The sequence below is a fragment of the Neltuma alba genome, unplaced genomic scaffold, assembly GCF_004799145.2.
Source record: "Neltuma alba isolate B1F8T4 unplaced genomic scaffold, ASM479914v2 tig00012518_pilon, whole genome shotgun sequence".
In the NCBI taxonomy this organism is placed as follows: domain Eukaryota; kingdom Viridiplantae; phylum Streptophyta; class Magnoliopsida; order Fabales; family Fabaceae; genus Neltuma; species Neltuma alba.
Window position 1 is genome coordinate 188,774 of NW_021636985.1, and position 12,795 is coordinate 201,568.

Sequence of the window (12,795 nt, forward strand, 5' to 3'; positions counted from 1 at the left end):
AATCTTTAATATAGGACCTAATTTTTGAGTTGGTTTTAATCTTAAATATAGGACCAATTTATCATATTTATCAATTTTCTCTAAATTATCCCTATAGATACGCCCTCAACCATAATCAAATAGAAGAGAGAAAGAAGGTATTAAGAAAGATGATTATGGTGTTTTAGGAAAAATATGTCACTTTTCTTATAATTAACTAACTTACCTAACTTCCTTAATCTAAACAAATTAGTCAAATTAGTCTTATATTAAGGATCGGAGAAGTATCATGCAAAGTGTCATGGATTATGATTTTCTGAGTGGATGTACATAATTTAATATGCACACATATATATAATCCTCTGGTCCTATTTATAGGACAGAGAGAAAATGTATTTTTTAGTCCTATTTATAGGACACTGAGAGAAATTTTTTATATGGATGTACAGTTTTACCCATAATTTATTATGGTGTTAGCTTTATTTATATGAGGTATAATGTATATTAATAAGGATAAAGTTAGAAAGTCATTAAATTTTAAATGAGAGTTAAAAAAGTTTAAGGCTTTCCTTGGTCGATGTGAAACATACTGAAAATGTCTTATGAATAAGACTAGAAGAGTATGTGTGTGCGGGCGCATCAAAGCAACATATATAATACAGTATATGGATGGATACGTTGTGCGTGCACCTCAACTTTGTCTTCCATGCACACAGTATGTTGTATCCTCGAGACTCAAATATCCATGCTCTTCCCATCTCCAGCGATGCCAGCCCAGCATCACGGGAAACAGGCAAGAAATTAAAAGCGAATTGAATCCTGATGATCCCACCTAAACTGATTAGCAATATATACAGCACAATATAAACCCGCCCGACAGAACAGAGAAGAAAGTGACCAATCAAATAAATTAGGAGGATCAACAATCTGTTAGCTAGCACTTTGACAGGTATAAATATAAGAACCACGCCCGTGCACAATTGACTCGGCCAAGCTGGGCGTACGTGTGGGAGAAGAGAAGGAAGAAATAAATAAAAAGGGAATATAATGACATATATAAACAATAATGGAAGGGAGGGATAAAATTGGAGGGGAAGGGAGAAGAAGGTGCTAAAAATGCACAGGGAAACCGATCGAGTTTGACAGCGCGAAGCCGTTCACAACAAAACACACGTGTCCTCCGTTGCATTATGTTCCGCCCGCTGCCCCATGCCTGCACCTCCTTCTACAAATTCATCAGTCGTGCCTTCCTTGTTCCTTGTCATGAAAACCTGAAGGTCGGGGGTCCGGCGGCCTAGAGGCTCTCACCTTCTGTCTCTTCCGCCGCCGTATCCAACATGTCGTTGCTCTCCGCCGCCTCCGCCCCGTTTCAGCTGCTGGAGATCAATCTCATTTCTGCCCAGGATCTCGCCTCTGTTTCTAAACCCACCAAAGCCTATGCCGTCGTTTCCCTCCCCCCTCATCGCAAGCTCACCACCCAGATCGACCACGACGGCGACACCAACCCCACCTGGAACGAGAAGTTCGTCTTCCGCGTCGACGAACATTTCCTCCACGACGACACCTCCACCATCATCATCGACATCTACGCCTCCTCCTGGCTCCGCGACATTCTCATCGGCACCGTAGGTGTTCTCCTCCGCAACCTCCTCCCTCCCTCCGCGCTCTCCGGCAATCGCAAATCCAAGTTGCAATTCGTTGCTCTGCAGATTCGCCGACCCTCGGGTCGGCCCAGAGGGATCCTAAATATAGGGGTGAACCTCGTCGATAGCACCAAGCGCAGCATGCCCTTGTACTCGGAACTCAGCGCATCCGCCGTCGGGGATTATGACTTCAACCCCGTCCAGAAAACACCCCAACATGACCTTCCCGACCCCGTCAAACCAAAGCTCTTGACGCTTCAGCGTTCTCAGAGCGAAAAGAATGACTCCACCATCAATGATTACGTCTATCATCCGACTCCTGCTCATAAGAAACAAGGTTCCGGGTATAACGAAGGATCCGAAACTGGGGTACAGCAGCCCAAAGGAGTGATCGTGAACGCAAATGGGTCTCTGTGCTCGGACGTAGGGCCTTCGCCATCGGTTGTGGCTGCGGCAATTGCCAAGGGATTGTATCCGGTGCCATTAACGGTTGCAAGAAGCTCGGGACTGGATGAGTGGTCGGAAAAGAACAATACGGAAGGGATGAGGACGAAGATGGAGAGATGGAAGACGGAACTTCCGCCGGTGTACGATCACACGGAGTACCGGAAGCTGAAGCAAACGTCGAAGCGACATGCGAGAGCGAGGAATAGAAATGGGTTGTTTTCGTGCTTTGGGAAGGCAATGGGGTGTGAGTTTTCGATTACGTGCGGAGGGGGTAACCGTAAAAAGAAGTACGGGGCGGGCAAGAGCCAGCTCACGCGGTCTGATCTCACATACGATGAATCTTCCTATATGTGATGATGGAGAGAGCTCACCGGACGAGGGAAGACATGTAGATGCTCGAACACTCATCATTTTGAAATGACTCTGTTGCTGCCGGCGCACATTGTAGGGACAGAAACAGCATTTCAGTATAGATCTCGACGCTGCTTTCACCCCCACCTTTTCTCTCCTCTTCTTATTTTATTCTTTTCTTCTTCAATTTAACCTCATCTTTAACACAATGTATATGATCAAACCATACTGATATCCCAAGATGCCTAGTTTACAGAGGATCTCATTCTTTCATCTTCATTTCTTGCATGATATATTCTTAATCTTTTATACGCCCCAGATGAATGTGCACATGAAAGATCAGCAAGTGATTCGTTATTGGGAGCAATGAGTTCTGTTGGAACGGGAAACAATTAAAGAAAGGAAGATGTATTGTTTATTTTGTGTTGTGGGCCGACGAGCGGGGTCAACGGCTTATAAGTTCTAATACGGAGTGTTTTCTGACGTGAAAAGCGAACTACGGTTAAGTTGTTGTTGGGCCATGAGGTCATGGGTGACGGATGAGCTCTGAAATCCAATTTAAACCCAAGGAATTCCGCCCAACAATTTGATTTTAATTAATAAACATTACAAAAAGGGCCTCAATGCTTTATTGGTTTTTGACGAGGGGCCTCAATGCTAGTTGATTGTATCGTTTGCTTGGTAAACTTAAAAGGGAAAATTAATTCGTGAGTCCTTATAGTTTACTTTAATTTTGAATTAGATCCCTATAGTTTATTTCGTTTAAATCAAACCCTTACACTTTGATCTGTTAAGCCCATCCATCCTTAAGGGTTAACACTGTTATAACACCGTTAAGTTTTGATAATGTGGCTAATAGTATGCTTCCGTGGCTAGCTGACATGTTAAAAATATAATATTAAAATTATTTTACTTTTAAAATTTTCAAGTAAACACAGAAAAAAATCAAGGGTTACTGTTTCTAGGTCTTCAATTTCCAACTCCCGCCGCGGAATTCCCACTCCCTAAATTTATATTCCCATTTTTTATGCCTATGTCATCTCCCCTCCTTCGTTCCATATATACTAAACTGATAGAACAAAAGAACAAAATTAATGAGAGAAACATAGAATGTAGAAAGCGTTTAAAAAATTATAACTTTAAAAAGTTAAAATCGTTTTTATTGATTTTGATTGGAATTAATATTCAATGTATAGTTTCGGTTTCAAAAAAGATTCAAACTTTATTATGTCAAATCAACATCTTTGTTCTCTTCTTATTGTGGATAGAGAAAATCTGCACATGTTTATAAGCGTAATATTTTTTTTATTTATTTATAGAAGATCAAAGATGGGACCTTTACAAATGGATATGAAATATGTGTTACCTGCTCGAAATTCAAAAACTGTGTTTGAGAGATGGAGAGCAAGAAATAAAATAAAACACATTGAGGCAAAGCACCGACACGCAGCCTTACTCAGATAATACAAATCGAGACACAGTACCAAAATGCAGTTTTACCTGGATAATACTGGTCACCGCCATCCTCCGCACCCAATGAAAATCAAAACTGAACATTCTGCAACTGGCTGCAAAATTAGCGAGAGGGCGGGAATGCAATGGTTTCCTGAATCGACAGATCACGATGGTCTTAGTTAAAGGCTTCTTAATCACCTTATTATCCACCTGTCGTCAAAATTAATCCATGTGGTGCCAACTCATGTTTCTTTATCCACATGTCAGTTTAGTCAGCCTCTACATCATCAAAACTTAACGGTGTTATAATGGTGTTAACCTTTGAGGATGGATGGGTTTAACGAATCAAAATATAAGGGCCCTATTCAAAAGAAATAAACTATAAGGACCTGATTCAAAATTGAAGTGGACTATAAGGACCTACGAATTAATTTTCCCAACTTAAAAACCAAAGGCAGGTGTCTATCCTTTTGCTCAAAAAAAAAAAAAAGGAGGAAGGTGTCTATCCAAAAAATTAACAGTGACTCGCATATTTAATATGATAGTAAGTTAATTAATCTGAGTGGGTTAAAAAATTTGTTAAGTTAGTTATTTGTTATATAAAACTACTATCTCTGGTCTTTAATATAAGATCCTGTTTGATTTTTATTTTGGTCCTAAATATAAAACTCCAATCCATTTTGTCTCTCATATTTATACATTTTTTTCCAAAGTAACCCTTCTAATAATGATAGTTCTAGTAAATACACTTGATTAGTAAGGATATTTTAGGAAAGACAACACCTATTTAGGACAAATAACTAACTCAACCTATTTCCTTAATCTCCTCAAATTAGTCAACTGGTTCTTATAATTAAGACTGGAGGTAGTATTATTTAATAAAATCTTCAATATGTGCATCTATTATAATAATTATTTTAAAAAAATAGATAAATATGAAAGACAGAATGGATTGATGTCTTATATTTATGATCATAAAAGTCAAACCAATTCTTATACTAGCTCCATTTTTTATTATAAAAACTTGTTTAACTTTCAATTTGGTCCTAAATATAAAACTCAAATCCACTTTGTCTTTCATATTTATTTATTTTTTCAAAATAGTTCTTGTAGTAATTGCACATGTTAAGGATTTCATCCTAATATATATGATTAACAAGGATATTTTGAGAAAGAATACTTCTTTATAATAAATAACTAATTTAATTAATTTTTTTTAATATCTCCAGATTAGTTAACTGAGTAGCGTGAGCGATTAAGGAGAGAGCCATGAACTTAGGAATGGACTTGTTTCAGTGATGTATGTAGGCGGCGAAATCTGAACTGGTAAAGAATTTGATGAAACATGCGGAGACGTACAATATCGGGGAAGAACGGACACAAGCCTAGCCGGGTGGAAGATGGGGATCGGAAGATCCACGGAGGAGCTTGTCTTGCACTGCTCATGACCGTACAGCACGGTGAAGTCAAATGCGCATGCATCGCGTGCAAGCGCTGCATCTCCTTGCCAACCTCTCCTCTGGGAGACGAATGAGATCTAATTACAAACAGCCGTCCCATCAAATTCAAGCCCATCATTTTTAGTTTATGAATATTTTAATTATAATTTGATAAATATCCGTACGGCTGGATATAGATTTTTTTCCCCTTGATAAAAAGAATATAAACATAAACATGAGTCCTGAGCAGTTTTGAGCGGCTGACTCCGGCGGGGTTGGACGGCCTCATACGCTGCTCCCCCCCCCCTCTGGGATACATGCTTGTTGTTTACATACTGGCGTCGAGCATAATGAATAAGCGTGGGTCTTGTTGGCCACCGAAAAAAGAAAAAAAAAAAGGTGGATCGGCCAAAAATGTGTTTGGAGTAGTAATAATTAAGCGTACGTCGCAAGAGGCTTCAGAAATAAATCACTCAAATGTTAGTGAGAAGTTGCTGTCATTGATTGCTTCATTTTTGAGCTTGTGGGGTGCATGAAGCTTGAGAAGAATAATGGTATTAATAATTTTTTAGGAAATATTTAACGCAGGAAAGTTATGATTTCTCCACGTGTATGGACGATCAATCAAACCTTTCCGCGTTGGGTTGTGTCCGGCTGCCCGTAGCCCTCTTTTTCAATTTTTACCCGTAAAATTACATACACGCTTGCACCCAAAAAATTTACCCCCAGGCTATAATTATTATTATTAGTAATTTTCCCTAAAACCCATACTTTAATGAAAAATTCTTTATTATTTTAGGAGAATCAATATCAGTGTTTTGTGGTGAGGACTGATGATTACTTCTGGTATCCATGTGTAACCTGGTCACACAGATGTAATCGGATTTTTTATATACAACAAATGTAAAGAGAAGAGAGAGCGTTTGTGTTTTTCTTGATCTGCTGGTTAGAGCAATCCATTTCAGATATATTCTCAACTGTTTTTGCCAGTTTTTTTCACATAGAAAAACTGTTCCCTCCTTAATAATTTTTCAAATAAATATAAAATAGGATATTTTACTAATATTTATCCTAATCTTTTTAGTAAACCACAACTGAACCCAAGGTTTTAGGTTTGGGTCTAATCCACCAAAAATGAATTTATTTATTTATTTTTATTCCCACACGTGGGAAGACATAAATATTATATTTAACTAGAAGAGTTTGGACAAGTTGATTTTGGGAGTGTTTAGATAAAAACAAAACCATGGTTTCAGAAGTGTTTTTACGGATTACGAAGTAAATATGTGGAGGAGGTTACTTCGTTTTGCAGAAAAGTGCTTCTGAAACCACGGTTTTGGAACACCCAAACAGAGCCTTTGTCATTTATTTGTTAAATTAGAGAGTGTTTGGATACCTTGAAAAGTATTTTTCAGAAACATTTTTTTTCAAATTGAGATAAACTCCTTTATATATTTACCTTTTAGACTGTAAAATCACTTCTGAAATTAAGGTTTGGATTTCATCCAAATACTCCTAAATAAATAAAGGAAACAGTAAGGAAGAAGATGGGCAAAAAAAAAAAGGGGAAAGAAAAAGAGCAAAAAGCTGAACCAGCCGGTGGAGACAAGCAGTTGATCAGCTCGAGCCTTGAAGGGAAAAAGCTCCATCTCCCTTGAGAACTATAAGAGTAACCAAATTCAAAGCATCATTCCTCTTTGATTATTCCACTCTCTCTCTCTAAGCTTTAAGAGGGGCGGGGGAAGAGAGAAGTTGACTCTTTCTTTTCGAAAGCGGTCTGCTCTGCGTCTCTTTCTTCCTCAAATTCTGTGAAGGAAAGCCGTTCCTCTCTACGTCCTGGTCCATTTGATGTGTCTTTGAGTGAGAAGAGGCTTGCTTTCCTTCCTCAATTCCCTTCCCCTCCCCCCTCTCTTGTAGGAGAATGAAAGAGCTGAGTTCCGTATGATCATTTGTCTGCTACCTCTGGAAAGAATACAATTCGGTACAAAATTTGTTTCTCTGAGCTTTAGTTCCGTCCTGTGGCTAATAGAGATGTTTGGGTGCGGGTGTTTTTGCTGGAGCAGCTTCCCTGAATTCTGTTCGTCCGAGCCAGAGCTGTTCTCTCTGCCATCGCCTCTTCCTCAATGGCCACCGGGTACTTTTTAAAGCATTCTACGATGATTATGGATTCTTTCTACTTTTGACTTGAGGGGTGTCCCTTGATTTTGCTAGAATTGCTTGACTACACTGGTATACAAATATAATACAAGGATGAATTCCCGATATTGGATAATTACCTGATTTGTTTTAGGATTAATATAAATCTTTTATTTTATTTTTTGGGATCGCTCTTGCGGTTGTTAACTACGTTCCCTTGGTTTTTGAGCACTGTGTTTCTGGTTTCCTCCTTGAAGCTGCATAATTTTTAGCAAACTGCAAGGACAATTAGATCGGAACCGAGATCATTACTATTCCATTGTACTAATTTGGCGATCACTATTTTGATTCCTGCATATCAATTTTCAAAATAGAAACCCAGAGCTCTCCCGTCTCATCCGGTAGATACTATTGAGTTCTCATACGAATTTCTTAGATGGAATGAATCCCATGGAAATTCTATATTGATTACTGCTTTCAATAGTTCCGTTGTTGTCTTGTTTCTGCCACCGTTACCTATTGCTTTGCCTCAAAGGATAGCTAAAAGAGCTTGTGTTCGTTGCAGAAAATAAAATGCTTATCTTGATTGCGAATGATTACTGTCTATCTCTTGTTAGGTAGAACTTAGAACTGAAAGATATCTTGTGCTTCGTGATGCCCCTGATGAATGCTGTATAATCTTTTCTGAAAAATTAATTCTTTATTGCAGCACCAAATGAAATAGGTGTTGGGTAGAATTGGCGATCATCCTAATTCTTTATCACCGCGCAAACTTTGTTAGTTTCTACCTCTTCTTGGTTCAGACAAGCATAATGCGTGACTTGGGTCTTATCATGAAACCTATTTCTTGCAATCCATACATCTCTGGTTGTGTTTGCTCCCGTTTGGCTTCATGTGTGCCCATTTTATCAATTATTATAGATGATTGACTAAGTAACTGATTTAAACTTTTCTGAATGATCTGGTCAGGTGGTGGTTTTGCTAATGGTAGAATATGCCTCGGGGAAATAGAAGTCTTGAAAATAACCAAGTTCGAAAGAGTTTGGAGCTGCGCTCACCTGCGAGGAACGCCCCAGGGTTTCACATTTTATAGACCAGTGGAGATTCCTGATGGCTTTTCCTGCCTCGGTCACTACTGCCAATCCAACGATCAGCCATTGAGAGGTTATGTTCTTGCAGCCCGTGAAGCTTCTTCTCCTGAAACTGAAGTTAATTACAACTCTTCATCGTTAGATAATCCAGCTCTTAAAAAGCCTCTTAACTATTCGCTGATATGGGGTGCTGATTCACCACATGATGGATGTGGTTACTTTTGGTTGCCAAACCCTCCTGTTGGTTATAAAGCCATGGGTGTAGTAGTCACTAGCAAACCAGATGAACCTCAAATTGGAGAAGTTAGATGCGTGCGAGCAGATCTTACAGAAACCTGTGAGACTCATGATTTGTTCCTAACAGTATACTCAAAATTGTCAAAAAAATTATTTCAGGTTTGGAACACAAGACCCTGCAAAAGGGGTATGCTGGGTAGAGGTGTCTCTGTCGGGACATTCTTCTGCAGTACTTTCTTTGATTCTGAACAAGTGTTAGATATCGCATGCTTGAGGAATCTTGATTCCACTTTACATGCAATGCCAAATCTAAACCAGATTCATGCACTGATCCAGCATTACGGACCCACGGTTTACTTCCACCCCGATGAGATATATATGCCATCGTCATTGCAATGGTTTTTCAAAAATGGAGCACTCCTGTATACAGAAGGTGGCGAGAAGGGCAAGGCCATAGATTATCAGGGATCAAACTTACCTTGCGGAGGAACAAATGATGGAGCTTTTTGGATAGATTTGCCAAGTGACGAGGATGCCAGACAGAATCTGAAGAAGGGAAACATGGAGACAGCAAAGCTCTATGTTCACGTAAAACCGGCATTAGGAGGTACTTTTACTGATATTGTGATGTGGATTTTTTGTCCCTTCAATGGTCCCGCCACAGTTAAAGTGGGACCAATGAACATTGCTATGAGCAAGATCGGAGAACACGTGGGTGATTGGGAACACTTCACGCTCCGAGTGAGCAACTTCACCGGAGAGTTATGGTCAGTGTTCTTCTCTCAACATAGTGGAGGCGAATGGGTAAATTCATTCAACCTGGAATATATTGAGGGGAACAAAGCCATTGTGTACTCCTCAAGAAACGGGCACGCTAGCTACCCTCATCCTGGGACTTACCTTCAAGGCTCATCCAAACTCGGAATAGGAATACGCAATGATGCAAGCAGAAGCAAGTATTTCGTGGATTCAAGCGTCGAATACGAGATTGTCGCTGCAGAGTATCTTGGTGATGGAGCCATTGCAGAGCCAAATTGGCTGCAGTATATGAGAGAGTGGGGGCCTACAGTAGTGTATGATTCCCATTCCGAAATAGAGAAGCTAATTAATATGCTCCCGTTGTTTGTCAGATTTTCTTTGGAGAACATACTAGAACTATTTCCTACAGAGCTTTATGGGGAGGAGGGGCCAACTGGTCCGAAGGAGAAGAAGAACTGGGAAGGAGACGAGATATGCTAGTGCTGTGCTGTCTCACTCGTGACTATCTTCATTCCCGTGTAACTGTTGTTGTTTTTCTTCCCCCACGTGAGTATGCGTTGCAATGCCTTTAGAAGGTCCTGTGTCTGTGTATTGTATTGGTGTTGTGAGTGTGTTAGGGGTTGTGTTCAGTGTTCTCCCTCCGGGCAGAGTGAACCGGATCAGACAACACTTGGTAATGCAGGGGAACATATCCTCAAGTGTGGATTTTTCTAAATCAATTCTTACTGAGCAAGGAGCAAGAATCTGTGATTCGCAGTGGTTATTTTACATTCGTAGTACTTAATTTACCCGCCATCCCTCACGTCATGGCTTGAAAATTGAGATCTTGTGTTTTTTTGTGTGAACAAAGCATTATGCCTTCCCAAGTTGACATGTGAATTGAAAAAAAAAAAAAAAACTAAAAAGGAGCGTACGTCAAGCGTACGTCAGCAAGAACCAACAACCAAGAAGAATGACAAGAAAATAATAATAACTAATTTATGTTCGTCGATCATTATAATTGATTTATATCCTGGTGCTTGAAATTATTACAACAATCATTGAAACTTTGATTTATGCGGGTGCTGTTTGAAAATATCCTGAATAAAAAGACCCTCACCCAGAAAAGGGATTTCCATTTTCAGTATTGACCCCTATACCTGGACAAAACGAATCTCAAATCGCAAAGGATTTTTTTTTTTTAAAAGCACGATATAACCATGTGAATAAACTGGTTATCAATTAGGTTTGTTAACCTAACTGAACATGAGTTTTTGTAAGCATATATAATATGGGGAAGACAGTTATGGAAAGCATCTAGGCGTAGGTCAGGTATTATTTTAAGGAGGTCAAGGACCGTTATTAATACGCACGCAATGATGCCTGTATATTCTTTTCTTTTTCCTTATTTCCCTAGCAAAGCAAGGCTACGGCAGCTATACAGCAAATATACGTACAAACGCATAAAAGGTTTTGGATAAGGAACGTTTCCATGAAGTTGATGGCCTCCAATAGGTGTAGCTGCTAAGATGCAATATTTAATTGAAGATTGTCGCAGGCCCTAACAATAATCTCAGAGAGACAGCAACGCACGCCTCATGTCATTAACAAATAAGTAATTGCTCACTCAGACGTAGGCAGTTTATTGGAAGTCAGGTGAGAATCTGGAATCATATTCCAAAATAAAGTCGCGCGCATATACTCCTTTTCTGAGTTGTCACCAAAACAGGACGACGTTTAAAGAGGAGGAGGAAGAAGAAAGCCAAGGTGGCAAGGGAAGCTGGATTTGAATGTTCATCTTTGCCACCCAATTAGCCTTAGAGTGGGGAAATGGCAGCCAAGCATTCGATGAAAGGCGATAGACATCAAAGTGGAGAGCACTTCTGCTTCTGCTCTGAATTGAGCATCACCCACCCACACATATTTCACACACATTTTCACAGAACTTGCACATATCTCCAATATCATTTATGGCAAGGCGATGGAGGTCCAGTGATACATTAGTGCACATTTATAGGCCTACTACTGATATCTCCTTCTTTTCTACTCTTTTGGTCCTATTTATAGGATTGAGAGAAGACATTCTTTGGTTCTATTTATTATTGTGTTGATTTTATTTATATGAGATCTAATGTTATATTAAATAGAGATAAAATTAGAAAGTTTTTGGATTTTAAATAAGAGTTAATGAAGTTTAGAATTTTCCTTACTCTACGTGAAACATATTAAAAGTAAATTATAAATAGGATGAAAAGAGTAACTCCTAAACAAACAGCGAATTAATTAATTCAAGAGCGCTCAGGGAAGCTAATAGTCATGCACACCCTGGACCTGGAGGAGGCTAAGAGCCCGCTTGATTTGCCACGGTTTGGGAATGTTCTGTAATAGTCAACTTTCTGATGTGTTTCGATTTTACATATTGTTCTTATTTTTTATTCTATTTATAGGATATTGAGAAAATTTTTTTTATATGGATGTATAATTTTACTCTATTTTTATTATCGTGTTGATTTTATTCATATAAGGTCTAATGTTATATTAAATAGGGATAAAATTAAAAAGTTATTGAATTTTAAATGAGAATTAATAAAGTTTAAGGTTTTTTTTAGTTTCTATGAAACATATTAAAAGTAATTTATAAATAAAATCAGAAAACTAGCTCCTAAGCAAGCAACGAATTAATTAATTCAGGAGGGCTCAGGGAAGCTAATAGCTATGCACACCCTGCGGCTGGAGGAGGCTAAGAGCCCACTTGATTTGCCACGTAAATGAAGCTTGGGAATGTTCTGTAATAGTCAACTTTTTACATATTATTCTTATTATTATTCAAATCTTTGATCAACCTTCTTTGCAGTCTTCTCCGACTGCAGGCGACGCATATGTTGGGTCTTTAGTTGTTGATTAGAATATTTGGATATTACCATCTTACCCCGAAACAATGAACCCTGTTCCTGTTTCTCTTGACTTTTATGATTCCTGACCTCCCTCTGCCGATGGCTAGTGGTGTCCTGTGGGGTTGCTCTCAATTACATACAAGTAGCATCAACAATATCTGATTGATACCATGGATTTGAGGATTGATTTTCAGGCTACGACTAGCTTTTCATGACACTAATTATTTATTGTTTTCAAATAAACTTTTTTTTTTCATGTTTCAGTTTCTGGGCTGGAGAATTTTTTTCAGTCGGTAGTACATGATAAATGAATTTTTATTAATTTATTCCTTCTACTTGAATGAATAAATAAATAACTCGTGTAAAGATTTAAAATAAAAATATG

At 38.8% G+C, this 12,795-nt stretch overlaps 2 protein-coding genes across 2 annotated transcripts; both read left to right on the forward strand.

The window, feature by feature from the left end:
• Positions 1 to 1,316: 1,316 nt before the first annotated feature.
• On the forward strand, positions 1,317 to 2,423 carry LOC114728034 (uncharacterized). Its single transcript, XM_028914848.1, has one exon. The coding sequence runs from the start codon at positions 1,317 to 1,319 to the stop codon at positions 2,421 to 2,423; it is 1,107 nt and encodes a 368-aa protein (XP_028770681.1).
• Positions 2,424 to 6,943: 4,520 nt separating this feature from the next.
• Positions 6,944 to 10,350, forward strand: LOC114728051 (uncharacterized). Its single transcript, XM_028914868.1, has 2 exons — positions 6,944 to 7,448; positions 8,420 to 10,350. Exons 1-2 carry the CDS (start codon positions 7,256 to 7,258, stop codon positions 10,015 to 10,017), a joined length of 1,791 nt encoding a protein of 596 aa, XP_028770701.1. The 5' UTR covers positions 6,944 to 7,255; the 3' UTR covers positions 10,018 to 10,350.
• Positions 10,351 to 12,795: the final 2,445 nt, after the last annotated feature.

What these genes read in the sequence shown, in the direction of transcription:
- LOC114728051 (XM_028914868.1), top strand. Translation starts at nt 7,256, where the DNA reads ATGATCATTTGTCTGCTACCTCTGGAAAGAATACAATTCGGTACAAAA. An exon ending in TCTTCCTCAATGGCCACCGG is followed by an intron (nt 7,449 to 8,419) that starts GTACTTTTTAAA and finishes TGATCTGGTCAG; the next exon opens with GTGGTGGTTTTGCTAATGGT.
- LOC114728034 (XM_028914848.1), top strand. Translation starts at nt 1,317, where the DNA reads ATGTCGTTGCTCTCCGCCGCCTCCGCCCCGTTTCAGCTGCTGGAGATC.